General features: G+C 36.5%; 1 protein-coding gene and 1 long non-coding RNA gene across 6 annotated transcripts in view; one reads left to right on the forward strand and one right to left on the reverse strand.

Annotated features, from left to right (window-relative positions):
• LOC112162668 (pogo transposable element with ZNF domain) overlaps positions 1-12,579 on the forward strand; it is a 29,169-nt gene that overhangs the window by 15,408 nt on the left and 1,182 nt on the right. For all 5 annotated transcript variants that reach the window (XM_024298530.2, XM_024298526.2, XM_024298528.2 and 2 more), the window contains exons 15-25: positions 1,982-2,079; positions 3,402-3,542; positions 3,623-3,682; positions 3,773-3,888; positions 4,068-4,113; positions 4,852-5,038; positions 5,888-5,941; positions 7,695-8,099; positions 8,175-8,477; positions 10,551-10,751; positions 10,829-10,959. In XM_024298530.2, the coding sequence (XP_024154298.1) occupies positions 1,982-2,079; positions 3,402-3,542; positions 3,623-3,682; positions 3,773-3,888; positions 4,068-4,113; positions 4,852-5,038; positions 5,888-5,941; positions 7,695-8,099; positions 8,175-8,477; positions 10,551-10,751; positions 10,829-10,959 (1,742 nt within the window). The remainder of the gene's footprint in view (positions 1-1,981; positions 2,080-3,401; positions 3,543-3,622; positions 3,683-3,772; positions 3,889-4,067; positions 4,114-4,851; positions 5,039-5,887; positions 5,942-7,694; positions 8,100-8,174; positions 8,478-10,550; positions 10,752-10,828; positions 10,960-12,579) is intronic.
• LOC112162692 overlaps positions 10,862-12,579 on the reverse strand; it is a 12,803-nt gene continuing 11,085 nt past the window's right edge. Inside the window, exon 5 of the long non-coding RNA XR_004948617.1 lies at positions 10,862-10,975. This is a non-coding gene — a long non-coding RNA (uncharacterized LOC112162692). The remainder of the gene's footprint in view (positions 10,976-12,579) is intronic.

The raw sequence follows: 12,579 nt of genomic DNA on the forward strand, positions 1-12,579 counted from the left end.
AAACGTTCACTATGCAGACAGAAGCGCCGTAGACACAGATCTGCTGCAGATCTTCTGGTTCATCTCCAAACAGCGCAGTAATGACAGCGGCGGCGGAGCCAGCTGTGTTACAGTTACAGTTACATTTGACACTTTTTCCTCTTTTATTTTCCTTATGTTTCCCATATTTTTGAGCTAGCGTGTTGTTATGAGACTACCGAGAACTTCCTGTTACATCACTGTGATGACCGGATTAGCACCACTGCGCATGTGTGACAAAGATAAAGCGCGAACCGTAGTTTTAATAGTAGTTTTATAAGATCAAAACAAGGGGAAAAAAACAAACAAAAAAACAACGCTTCGACGACCAAATTAGTTGTCGACTATTTTAATAGTCGATTAATCGTCGATTAGTCGAATAATCGTGGCAGCCCTAGACACAAGTAATTGTAATAAATAAAAAATGTGTCATGTTAACACTCCAGCTGAAATTCTCAATCAGACTCATTCAAATCAAAATTTCCTTCCGGTTGAGATAGGCGGGTTATATCGATTCTTGATCTGATTGAGGTGCATGTAAACAATTTATTCTGGTTGTGAGTCGTTGCTGCTCTGGATTATAGCTTATGTGTAGACGGGTTGATGCGCGAACAGGACCAGCCGGCCGCTCTAGTCCAGCGATTATCGATATCGTGAGCCATGTATCGCGTATCGTATCGTATCGTGAGGTACCCAGTGATTCCCAGCCCTAGCAGCCAAGATGCAGTTTGCTGCGTTATCCGGATTAAATGTGTGTCCAAAGCTAAAAGTTGGTTTTGGTACGTATTAATCTCACCATTATTGTAACCCTAACCTGTCCGTGTGGCCAAGAAAAAAAGTTCAGCTCTGGCTTCTCGTATTTAGAAAATTATGTGCAAACAGACACTTTAAAAATCAGTAAATATATAATAATAATAAAAATAATAAAAGGACATTTAGAAGATTATCTCGCCCTCTGCCGCAGCTTTGTTAGTTTACAACGGAACTCACTTCTTCTACGGTGGTTTCCAGTAGTTTAGATATTTATAGATATTTAATTTATTCTGATTTAACTTGTTGCATATGTAAGCGTTTGTTATAATCGGATAAAGTTTTGTACACAGTTCAATTCTAATCCGATCTTTGATCAGCAGGAGTGTCAAAGTTAATCGCACAGGGGGCCAAAATCCAAAACAACCTAAGTTGTGGTCCGAACAGGATAAACATTTATTTAACACAATAAAACTACATTAATAAAACTTTAAAAATGTAACTTTTTGACATAATTATGACTAAAAACAGTCATGAATATTATTCCAGAATAAATCAACTTAAACCTTAAAGACATTCAATATTTTACTCTCCATAAAATATATTTTGTCTAAATTATATAAGTTAGAAATAAGCGCAACATAACATCGGATCATTAATAACTATAAGATAAAATGATCTGGAGGGCCGGATAGAATTACCAGGAGGGCCGGATCCGGCCCCCGGGCCTTAACTTTGACATGTGCTTTAAAGACATTTTACAAATGTAAACGCAGCTAGTTGTGTTCTACTCTTTTCTTTCTACAAAACGTCCAAAGCTTTTAATTTTCTCACTATTCCTTCAACTGAAGCAGGTTCTTGTACAGGCTGAAGAAGTTTCATCTGCTGACATCAAAACATTTTGACGAAATCGTAGAAAGGTTGCCCAAACTTCCTTTTTTTTTATCCGTTAAAATCACTTTTTATCCAAATGGTTTTGGAAAATCAGCTTTTTATTTACCTCAATTTAAGTCTGGTTATCAAATGTGTTTTGCTAAAATAGTTTAGAAGAAACTATCCGACAAAAGGAAGCGAGCAAAAATATTTTATAAAGAAATGTCCTAAGCCGACAGGTACTTCCTGTTTGGAACGCCAAGGGGAGGGGTCACTGCTCTCATATACTATCAATGGTTAAACAAAAACAGTTTTTGTTTCTCCTTCTTTTGATTTCCAGGTTGTAAATGTTTCCCCGCTGCATCCCATTCAGGAAGCCCCCAAGAGGAAAACGGTAGAAAGTTTGGGACCTCTGCTGTCAGGACTGAACACAGACAGGTACAAGTTAACAGCTGTTTGTATTGTTTGTTGTAGGAAATATTCAACAGTCTTTTCATTATTTTTAACTTTTTATAATGAAAGTTTATAAAAATATATAAATTATTATTTAAAAAACTGATTATTTTCATCGACAAAAACACTTTAATATTCTTAAAAGCGTCACTACAGGGTAAAATGGGTGGATCATATATATTTTTAACTTTTCATAATAAAAGTTTATAAAAATATATAAATTATTATTTAAAAAAACTGATTTTCATCGACAAAACCACTTTAATATTCTTAAAAGTGTCACTACAGGGTAAAATGAGTGGATCATATATATTTTTAACTTTTTATTATAAAAGTTTATAAAAATATATAAATTATTATTTAAAAAAACTGATTATTTTCATCGACAAAACCACTTTAATATTCTTAAAAGTGTCACTACAGGGTAAAATGAGTGGATCATATATATTTTTAAATTTTTACTATAAAAGTTTATAAAAATATATAAACTATTATTTAAAAAACTGATTATTTTCATCCACAAAATGAGTGGATCCTCATTATTTTTAACTTTTTATTATAAAAGTAAAAAAAATACATATTTTTTTGCATATAAAAAAAGATAAATTGCATGTTTTAGTTTTGGCCATTTAATCTTTTTGGCCACAAACATGGAAAATAGCTCATTATTCAGAAATAATGCACTTAAGCAAAAATATTTGCACTTTATTTTGTAGCTTTGTGGAGAAAGAACAAATAAAAATGCATCTATGCATTTTTTTGTCTCATTTTTCTCATATTTTTTTTCCATCTTCATACATTTCTCAGATCTGATTCACTGCTGGAATTGTTTAAATGTTGAATATTTAATATTCAGCTGCTCTGCTTACATACTTTCTTATGCAAACACTCCAATCTATGTTTAATGTTTTGTGTAGAGGCTGTTGAAAGTATAAACATCTTTATTTTGATTTACTCTTCATCCTGACTGTTACTCGGACTTATCCTCTCCTATTTTGGATTTAACCACTAAAATGATGCTTTTATTTGAGTCCAGAAGAAGAATCTTTAAACTTTTTAGTGCTGACTTGGAAACATGAATATTTTCATTAACCCTTTAACACCTGAGGCGTCGTCCATGTTAAAAAATCTTGAATTTACTGTAGCTTTTCAACACGATCAACATGATTCTAGTAGATTCTGAAGGAGAAAAGCGGCGAGCCGCTTTTCTCCTTCAGAATCTACTAGAATCATGTTGATAAACACTGGAGCTCTGGTGTTAAAGATGTCTCAATCTTCCCTCCAAAACGTCTGTTTATGTCTTGCAGGGCGTCTCCTCCGTCTCTGTCCTGCATCGAGTGTCTCGCCTCCGTTCCAGATTTCCAGCTTCACTTTCCATCCGTGGTCCACTGCTCCCTCTGCAGATTCGTCACCTGTTGCTCCGCCTCCTACGCCAACCACATGATCAAGTATGGCAGCTCCTCAGAATTAAAGTGTTTATATCAAATTGCAATTCTCTAAAAGTGCTTGTTGAATTTGTTTTGAGCAGCAATCACACCACCAGCAGGAGAGCCCCAAAGTTCCCAGCCATCTTCCAGCCAGAACCGAGGTTCCCACAGAGTCTCGCCGTCAAAACAAGAAACCCGTTCTGACCTGCAGCTCATTAAAGCTCATCAAAGGCTTTTTTTGGTGTTTTCAGGTTGTCGGAGGAATTAAAATGCGGCTCGTGCTCGTTCTCCACCTTCAAAGGGGACGTCATAGCAAACCACCTGAGTGAGAATCCGTCTCACGGATTTGCAAAAATCGGAAACGAAGGTAAATCTCAGGTTTTTCTGTGTACTTTATCATCAATCAAACCTTTATTGTGAAAGTTTTTGTTCTATTTTAGTGCAAAATTCTTATTTCTTTTTTCTTGTTGAAATTCATTATTGGGTTTTTTTATTTGACTAAAAAAATAAATATCAATGAAAGTATTTAATAAAAAGTGTGTTTAGTTTCAGATCGGACTGAAGAAGAACCTGAAAAGATCAATTTTGACAGGTAAAGACACCATTCAAATGAATATTTATATATATATTTTTGGCTCTAAATTTGTCGACAGATTTTTACTGTTAGAAATTAGTTTGATAATCAACATATTTGTTATTTTTTTAGTGTTAAAGATCCTATGAGATTGATTGGTTTATTTCAAGCAAAGATTGTGAAAAATACAGGACAAAACACACAAATATTTCAAACTCATTACAGAAATATAAAATACATTGATTAGAAAACAAAAAACAAACAAACAAAACACACTTATATCCTATTTGATTCATTAAATTTCTTAACTAATAAATAAAATCAAGTAGAGTTTGCTTGAAAATGAGTGGGAAGAACCAAACTTTATCTCATTTTACAGTTTTGCATAGTTATGTAATCTGGTTCTGATCAGATCAAAGTTTTTATTTTATTTTATTGCTGTTATTAGAGTAAAACCACGTTTTTTTCCCCATATTTTACCAACAATAGATGTAAAAGTGGACCTGAATTCTTGTCTTAATGGAAAACTGGTTACATTTATTTCAATTATCTCTAAATATTCATGTTAACGTCCAAACCTGAGGCAGATTTTAGTGATAGTTAGCTCACGTTCTGCTCTGTTTGGTCCAAAAGTCTTTTATTGTGAAGGAAAATGCAACAAGTTTTCTTTACAAAACAGAGTAACTTGTATACTCTTGTCTACCTTACTGTTGTGTTGCTTTATATTTAAAAGAAACTGTTTAATTTCTCTTTAAGTACTCCCTTCAGCACCATACTGTCTCCCACCGGAGAGGGAACGTTTGTCCCGATCCAGCTCGCCCCCTCCATTGAAGCCTCCACCCAGCTGACCATCAAGCTCCTCAACACCAAGTCCAAACCCACTTTCACTCCAGCCATGACCGTCAAGATCATGGCGTCTCAGCCGGAGCTGGAAAAGGAAAAGGTAACTACATCCAGCAGGAAGTCCCCAAACACTTGGTACCGAGTCACAAACAGGAAAAAAAAAGTTAGTTTGTATAGTTTTATTTTGAAAAACAGTCAGATTCTGTCCTCCACATCCATCTTAAAAAAAAAGTTAGTTTGTATAGTTTTATTTTGAAAAACAATCAGATTCTGTCCTCCACATCCATCTTAACAGAAAGTTTCTGTTAATGTTAAAGTTAATGTTGCTGAGAATAAAAAAAAAAATTGAATTACTGGAACTAAAATACATAATCATAATATACATTAATGATTTATTTCTGGCAAATATAAAGTTATTCTTTTAGATGACTCCCAGAGAGCATATTAGAACAGTTTACAGCACAGCAGCAGGACAAAAACCGAAATATAGCGCTCATGCTAACGCTAAATCTGTGGCAGACAGCAAAACACCGGAGCAGTACTCCCAGAATCCACCGCGATCTTCACCTGTCAATCAAAGGCCGCGCCCCCTCATTAAGCGAAAATAAATGCTGTTTAAAAAAAAATTACAAACTTAGAAAAAAAATTCACTCCCCTCAGAGTTGTCATGGATCAAATATGCAGCCATTGATGAAATAAAAACTTTAAAGGAGTTTATTAGAGGGCTGAAAATGAGGATTTTAACATTAGAGTCAATGGGAATCTGCTCACTCTAAGCACCAGCCCCTCTGGTCAGTGTCGGTACTGCAACGTTTTGTTACTTCCTGGTCAAAAGAGGAAGTGTCCAAAACAAACAAGGATGAGAATCTGATTGTTTTCCTCTTAAACTTTGTTATTTTTTTGCTTATTTGCATCCAAACATTCTTATTCTAATTTTTTGTCCCCTCAGAGTGATGCGGAGCAGAAACCCCCCAAACAGGGTAACAAAGAGACGGAGGAACAGGTAAGAGCACCCTCATTTAGACACAACTCCTGCAGTAAAGAAAGTAATGATCACTATAAAAAGACTGAAAGATCTCATGAACCAGATATGGACATTTTTCTATTTTTCTAATTTATGCTAATGCTAGTTTTCCACGACGGGGTTGAGATGTCAAGGATCAAAAATGTTTTACACCATTAAAAATATACTGTAAATAAGTAAATGATTATTCGCACGTAATTTTCTGAATGCGGACGGGGAGAGCTGAACTTTTGTCTTGGTTGCTTTTATTTTGAAAGCTGAAAATACGTGGGATTAAAAAATGTTCTCTGTGCCACTTGGTAAACATTCCTATTTTTACAATGATCCATTAAAATACTCCAAAAATCTGTTTTTGTGCTGATCGTACTTAAAACACTTGTGAGTAACATAAAGCAAATAAAGAACCCGTTAGAATAAAATCTGCTCAAATGAAAGGTCGATATTTTCAATAAAACCTCAAATATTGAAGATTATTCAAATTTTTATTAAGATTTGTGAACGATCTAAGACAGGAAAGGAAAATACAGTTCATCAGGACATTTATAGAATAATTGTTGTACATTTTTGTAAATTAGTAAGATTACCTGTAATTATGTGCGTAAAATTGTGTTAAACAGCGTTCGTGAACCGGAAGTCACAATTTTTATCTTCAACCCTGTCGCCATTATTCTGCAGTCACTAATTTAAAGTTTAGCTTCTATTTTAGCGACAAACATTTTTGACTAATTTAGTTTACTGAAAAATTTTATATTAATTTGGAGTTTAGCTTAAAATTTAGCAACATCCAGATGTTTTCAGCTAATTTGTTATTTACTAAAGTTTTTAAGATCATTTAGAATGTAGCCTATATTTTGGAACAAGGCTAACTTTTTTGAGTAACTTAGTTTACTGAGAAATTCTAGGCCCTTTAGGAGTTCAGCTAGTAATTGAGCAATGAGCTAGCTTTTAATTTTTATTTTTTATTGGGCTAATTTGGCCTCTAATGAAATGTTTTAAGCTAATTTGGAGTTAAGCTAATATTTAGCAATATGCTAACATTTTTGGCTAATTTGTTATCTAATTGAGCTTTTAGGCTAATTTAGTGTTTAGCTTTTATTTTAGCAACATGCTAACATTTTTGGCTGATTTAATTTACTTTGGAATTTCATGCTAGTTTGGAGTTCAGCTAGTAATTAGTAGTCCGCTAGTAATTGGAGTTCGCTAATTTGGCATATACTAAAGGTAAAAGGTAATAACGTTTTAAAAATCCCGTTTTGAGAAATGCTAGTTTCTTTTCACAGTTTTGCTTTTGTTCATGCCAAAAAATAGATAAATCATATTTACTAAAAAATAAATACATAAAAAAAGATGGTCATGAATGCAAATCCAAATTTCCTAAATGCTAAAGTAAGACTTTTCGACTCCTTCTAGCCTTTGATCAGTAGATAACAAGCCCAAATGGCTCTTCTACTGTTAAAGGTTGCCAACCTCTGTACTACACGGTCATGTATCAAAAGTGATGTCGTCATTACCATATTGATCACTAATATCGCACATTGTAAGTTTTTCTAATATCGTGAATCCCTAAATTGCAGATAAACTACATAAAATACGCATAAACTGTAATTCTCAACTGACCAAACTATTTGAACAGCTTAAAACTGAATCCACATAAACCCCGGTCAGCTAAAACCCTCGATGGTCGTCTCCACACGCTCCGTGAAGCTGAAGGTTTTGGTTCTTCTCCCCCCAGCCGTTGATCCCGACACTGACCATCCACAAGCTCTCCGTCATCCTGTCTTCAATGTGTCACGGCGTCGCTCAGGCCTCCCGCCGCTTCCAGACGCCCGCCACCACGATCCGCTCCTGGATCGCTTACCAGCAGCGCGGGCTGAACCAGAGAAAGTGGCGCTGGAAAACGGACAAGATGGCGGAGTGGGTGCTGAACCGGAGGGAGCAGCAGCTGACGGTGGGCGAGGACGTCCTGCTGCTGACCGCCAGAGCCACGCTGGGAGGGAGCTGCAAGCTGGAGGAGTATTACAACTGGACGGTGGACGTCATGCTGAGGCACGACCTCGGCCTTCAGACCACCAACAACCACAAGCTGCACAACATCGAGCTCAGCAGCCACATCTTCCTGAAGAGCCTGTTCTCACAGGTCAGACAGGCCGGAAAGACCTCCATCTGATCGAAATCCTTCTTGAAGCTAAGCGTCGTCTTCTTCTTCCTTCAGATCCAGAATCGCGGCGTTCCTCCTCACTGCTTGGGCTGCATGGACGAGCTCCCAGTCTTCATCAACATGGACCAATTCTCCAACCAAAACCCTTTGGCCTTCCAGCTGTTCAACTCTCATCAGGAGAAGCCCACCATCGACATCCTGCTCTCCGCTCTATCCGACGGCAGCTTTTTGCCCCCCCTGCTGTTCTTCACGGGAACTGCACTGCAGGTTCCTGAGGGGTTTCCGGACAACGTTCTGCTGGAGTCTCGACAGCAAGAATTCACTGAGAACGAGCGCTTGGAGCTCTGGATCCAGAAGGTCAGTGACTCAAAACCTGTTTAACACTGAAATGTTGATTCAAAACATGCAGCAACAATGAGAATTATTTATGTAAGCAGCTTTAATCTAAGTGACAAGTCCAGAACCAAAAGAGACTTTTTAGTCAACTCTAAAGCTTTTTAGTTTTCACTTCTGCCCTACATTTTTATTTTCTATACACAGCTGCTGTAAAAATGAACATAAATTATACATCTCACTTTATCACAAACATTTAGGCTTTTCTCAAGGTCTTAAAACTCTTAAATTTACCCTAAAAATGTGCTAATTGAGTCAAAAATCACGCAGGCCATAAACGCCAGATCCAGCCGGTTTAGCTGCAAAGTTTCTGCCTAAAGTGAAAACAACTTTGAAGCATCCGGTCACGTTTAAGAATGTTGGCTCATGAGCAGCAAAGAAAACTTAAAGTTTAATCTGTTCTTTACTCATACAAAGTAAAAATGTCAACAGTGGACTTTGAGTGGACTTTCTGTCGATTTTACCAACGTTAGGATGTTTTTGCTTTTGGGATGACCACAACAAAGGTTGTATCTAAGTACTGATGCTCCACACTTTGCTCCACTTTGAAGGAAGAGTGAAATATCTGCATCCGGTTCAAACTATCTTTATTTACTTGATTGCATGCAGGAGCTATTTAAATGTATTATAGCTCAAGGGCTTTTAATTTGGAGGTTGGAGTAACTTTTTAAAGAAGGAAATAAATGTATTTGAGACTGAGGCAAAATGTAGACAGATGTGGTGGAGGGATTTCAAAATAAAACTGCATTCAGAATAAGACGGTAAGTAAAACTGAAATGTGTATTATTTTGTGTGGAGTGAGATGTTTTCTCGCTAATAGAGAATCTTCGTTTCAGTTCCTAAAACAAACTTTGCTGCTTTACAAAACATATCTGTTTTTATGTAAACTTTTCTCAAACAAAACAAATTAAATCCTCTTTTTGATTTCCATTTTTAAAGTGACTGTGTTTCTATATCAAACCGTACGTTCTTAAATGCTAATTCTTTTTTATTAAGCATAGTGATGTTTATTTGGACAGATTTAGACAACATTTTTGGACAATTTCTCAATTTTTTCATTTGTAAACCCACATTTATAAAATGTTTATTTTCTTTGGAAGTTCTTGCAGTTTTTACAACATAAAAATTTACTTTATAAGCTGGTAAAATAGTGAAAACTGATGTATTTAAGCAATTCAGAGGCTTTCCATAATCGCAAAGCTGAGCTGAACTACTGAAAATGTGAAACATTTATGTTGTAGATTAAAGGAAAGTTTCATTTTATGATAAAAGACTGTTACATTACTCATTTTTGCCTTTTTCTGCAACAAAAATCTGCTGTTTAGTGCTGCATAAAAAAACATGAATGTAATGATATCATTATTTTTTTTTTATTATTTGTGATTTATTTAAAGAACAATTACCATCAAAAAACTGAATCCTCTATCATTGAAGAAAAAAATGTATTATCATTTTTTGTGTTAAAATGTTGATGTGTTAAATTCATAAAGAAGATTAAATTTTTATGACATTTTAACCAAATTTTTTATAGGATAAAAGTTGTCATACGTCATGTTTTCATGTTTTTTTATTTTATTTTATGATCTGAAATTCCTGTAAAACAGAAATTTACAGATAAAACAGATAACAAAATTTGCGTTTCAAAAAAGTTGATCTTTTATAGGTGGAAATACACAATTAAACTTTTTTTCCTTTTTTTGTTACTATTTGTGTTTGTTTTTCCGTGTTTTGTCCTTTTGATTTTGTTGAAGCTCAAATCCAGTCAAAACTGACTGAATATAAAGGATTGGAATCACAAATAAGTGACAAGTTAACATGTTTACACACTTAAATAAAAGGTTTCAGCTGAAAAAACGAATAAATTCACATTTTTCTCCCGATTTCAACATCTGCTAGAAGAGATGTTTACATTTTATTTTGAAGAGCCTCAACAGTTTTAAGTGGAACCCCAAACAACAGAACCTTTTAAGCTGAACAGAATCCTGACCCGGTGTGCAAAGCCTCCATGTCATGTGACTGACCTCCCTCTCCCGACAGGTGTGGTGTCCCAACGTGGCGTTCAAATACGACCAGATGTCCATCCTGATGATGGACGTCCACCGCGGTCACCTGACCAGCTCGTTCCGGGGAAGTCTGTCCTCCTGCAAAACCCAGGCGGCCTTCATCCCTGCAGGATGCAGCTGCCGCCTGCAGCCGCTCGACGTCTGCGTGACTCAAGTCCTGCGAGATCAACTGCTGGTACTTACCCCCCCTTCCACCTGACCCCTCCCACCTTTCAGCCTCATTAACGTCCTCTCTTTTGGCGATCGCTACAGTCCCGATGGAACCAGCTCGTCTCAGAAGGAGGTCTGGACGGTCTGGGACTGGACCAGCTGGTTCTGACGCTGGCCTGTTGGCTCAGTGAGGTGTCCTTCACGCTGACCTCAAGGAAACACTTTCTGTTCAGGTGAGACTTCCTACATCTGTAGGATAAGGGGTGGAGGAAAAAGTCAATTCTGTAGAATATCACAATTTTGATGTCAAAGGGATTTTAATAAGTATTTATAAGCTAACGTGAAGTTTAGCATCTTACTTTTGTGTTCCATTTTAACCTCCAGCCACTAGTTGGCAGCGCAGCAAACTTTTTTTCATCAGCTGTGCTCCAAAACAACAGTGGTAAACTCAATGAGACAAAAAACTCTTATTTTGGTGCTTCGTTTCAGACTCTGCAATCGATTCTATTCAGTTTTGCCAATCACTTTACCTTTCCAGCAATTGGGTTCACTTAAAGTGGGTGTGGCTGTGAGGGTGGGCGGAGCTTTAGTCAAAATGCGAAAGGTGAAGCGAGTGAAAATTGGTCTGTATTTCACAGTAAAAAATTTGTATTAGGCAACCTGATGGATCAGAGGGTTAAAGAAAAAGGCCGTTGTCATGGCGATAGGTGGTGAAATACGTGTTGACTTTATCATGTGGGAAAATGTAGATCCAGCGCAGCAGTGAAGACGGTGAAAATGAAATTAAGCATCCTATGCACATTTTGTTTGCTCTTCACATTTAAAAGCAAACTAGTGCTGCCATAAAGATTATTTCAATACTCGACTAATCATTGATTATATTTTCCAAGTAGTTGACTAATCAGGTCAAACGCAAACTGGGTGTAGAAAACTCACAGCTTCACCATAATTTGCTCTAAACTGACTAAAACTAGATATATAGCATTACCTGCTAAAATGCTAGTGTCAGCTCAATTTGGTCGCTGAAGATGCTAGTGCTGATAGCTGAAGTTGATAGCTAAAATCTCTGAAGCTGAAAGCTAGCTAAAATGTCAGTTAAATGCCAAATTAGCCTAAAAAATGAAAAAAAAGCCAAAGTTAGCCAAAATAACTAGCATGCAGCTCAAATATTAGCTAAGCTCCAAAATAGCCTAAAAGCCCTTAATGAATCTCAAAATAGTCCAAAAAGCTACCATAATGCCATTATAACTTTCAACTTTAGTACAGTCTGACCCCATATAATATAAAGTAACGACTAATCAACTATTAAATTAGTTATGGACTATTTTTAACTGTCAATTAGTTAACCAATCGTGGCAGCCGTAGTCCAGACTGAAGGGGACCCGCTAGCATCCTAAGCTAATAAAGGCTAATTAATTAAGCTAGCAATCCTGAGTGAAACGTTCTTTGCAAATCTGTCACCAGGACGGAGTTCGCTGGATTCTAAGTCAATTCCACTAAACCTCTGTTGCCTTACTTCCATGTCCACCTGAAAGTTGTGCTAACTAGCAGATTTTTTAAGCCAAAACACCAACGAGCCATGCTAACGCTAACACGATAACCACAGACGGTTACAGAATCGAAGATGGGCGGGGCTTTTATACTGTAGCTGCAGAGCAGGATGACTGAAACTTCTGAAATAATGTGAGACTTACACCAGTTGACCAATCACAAAATTCAACTGTAAAACCTCGTTTCAACCTGTAGGGGGCAGCAAAAAGACGATTTTTAGACTTTCAGGAAGTTTATTTTAAATTGTCAAAAAATGTGGCAGCAGTCAGCACTTTTAAAGCCTCATTTGTAGAGACAATAAA

This window comes from Oryzias melastigma, linkage group LG11 (assembly GCF_002922805.2).
Source record: "Oryzias melastigma strain HK-1 linkage group LG11, ASM292280v2, whole genome shotgun sequence".
Classification (NCBI taxonomy): domain Eukaryota; kingdom Metazoa; phylum Chordata; class Actinopteri; order Beloniformes; family Adrianichthyidae; genus Oryzias; species Oryzias melastigma.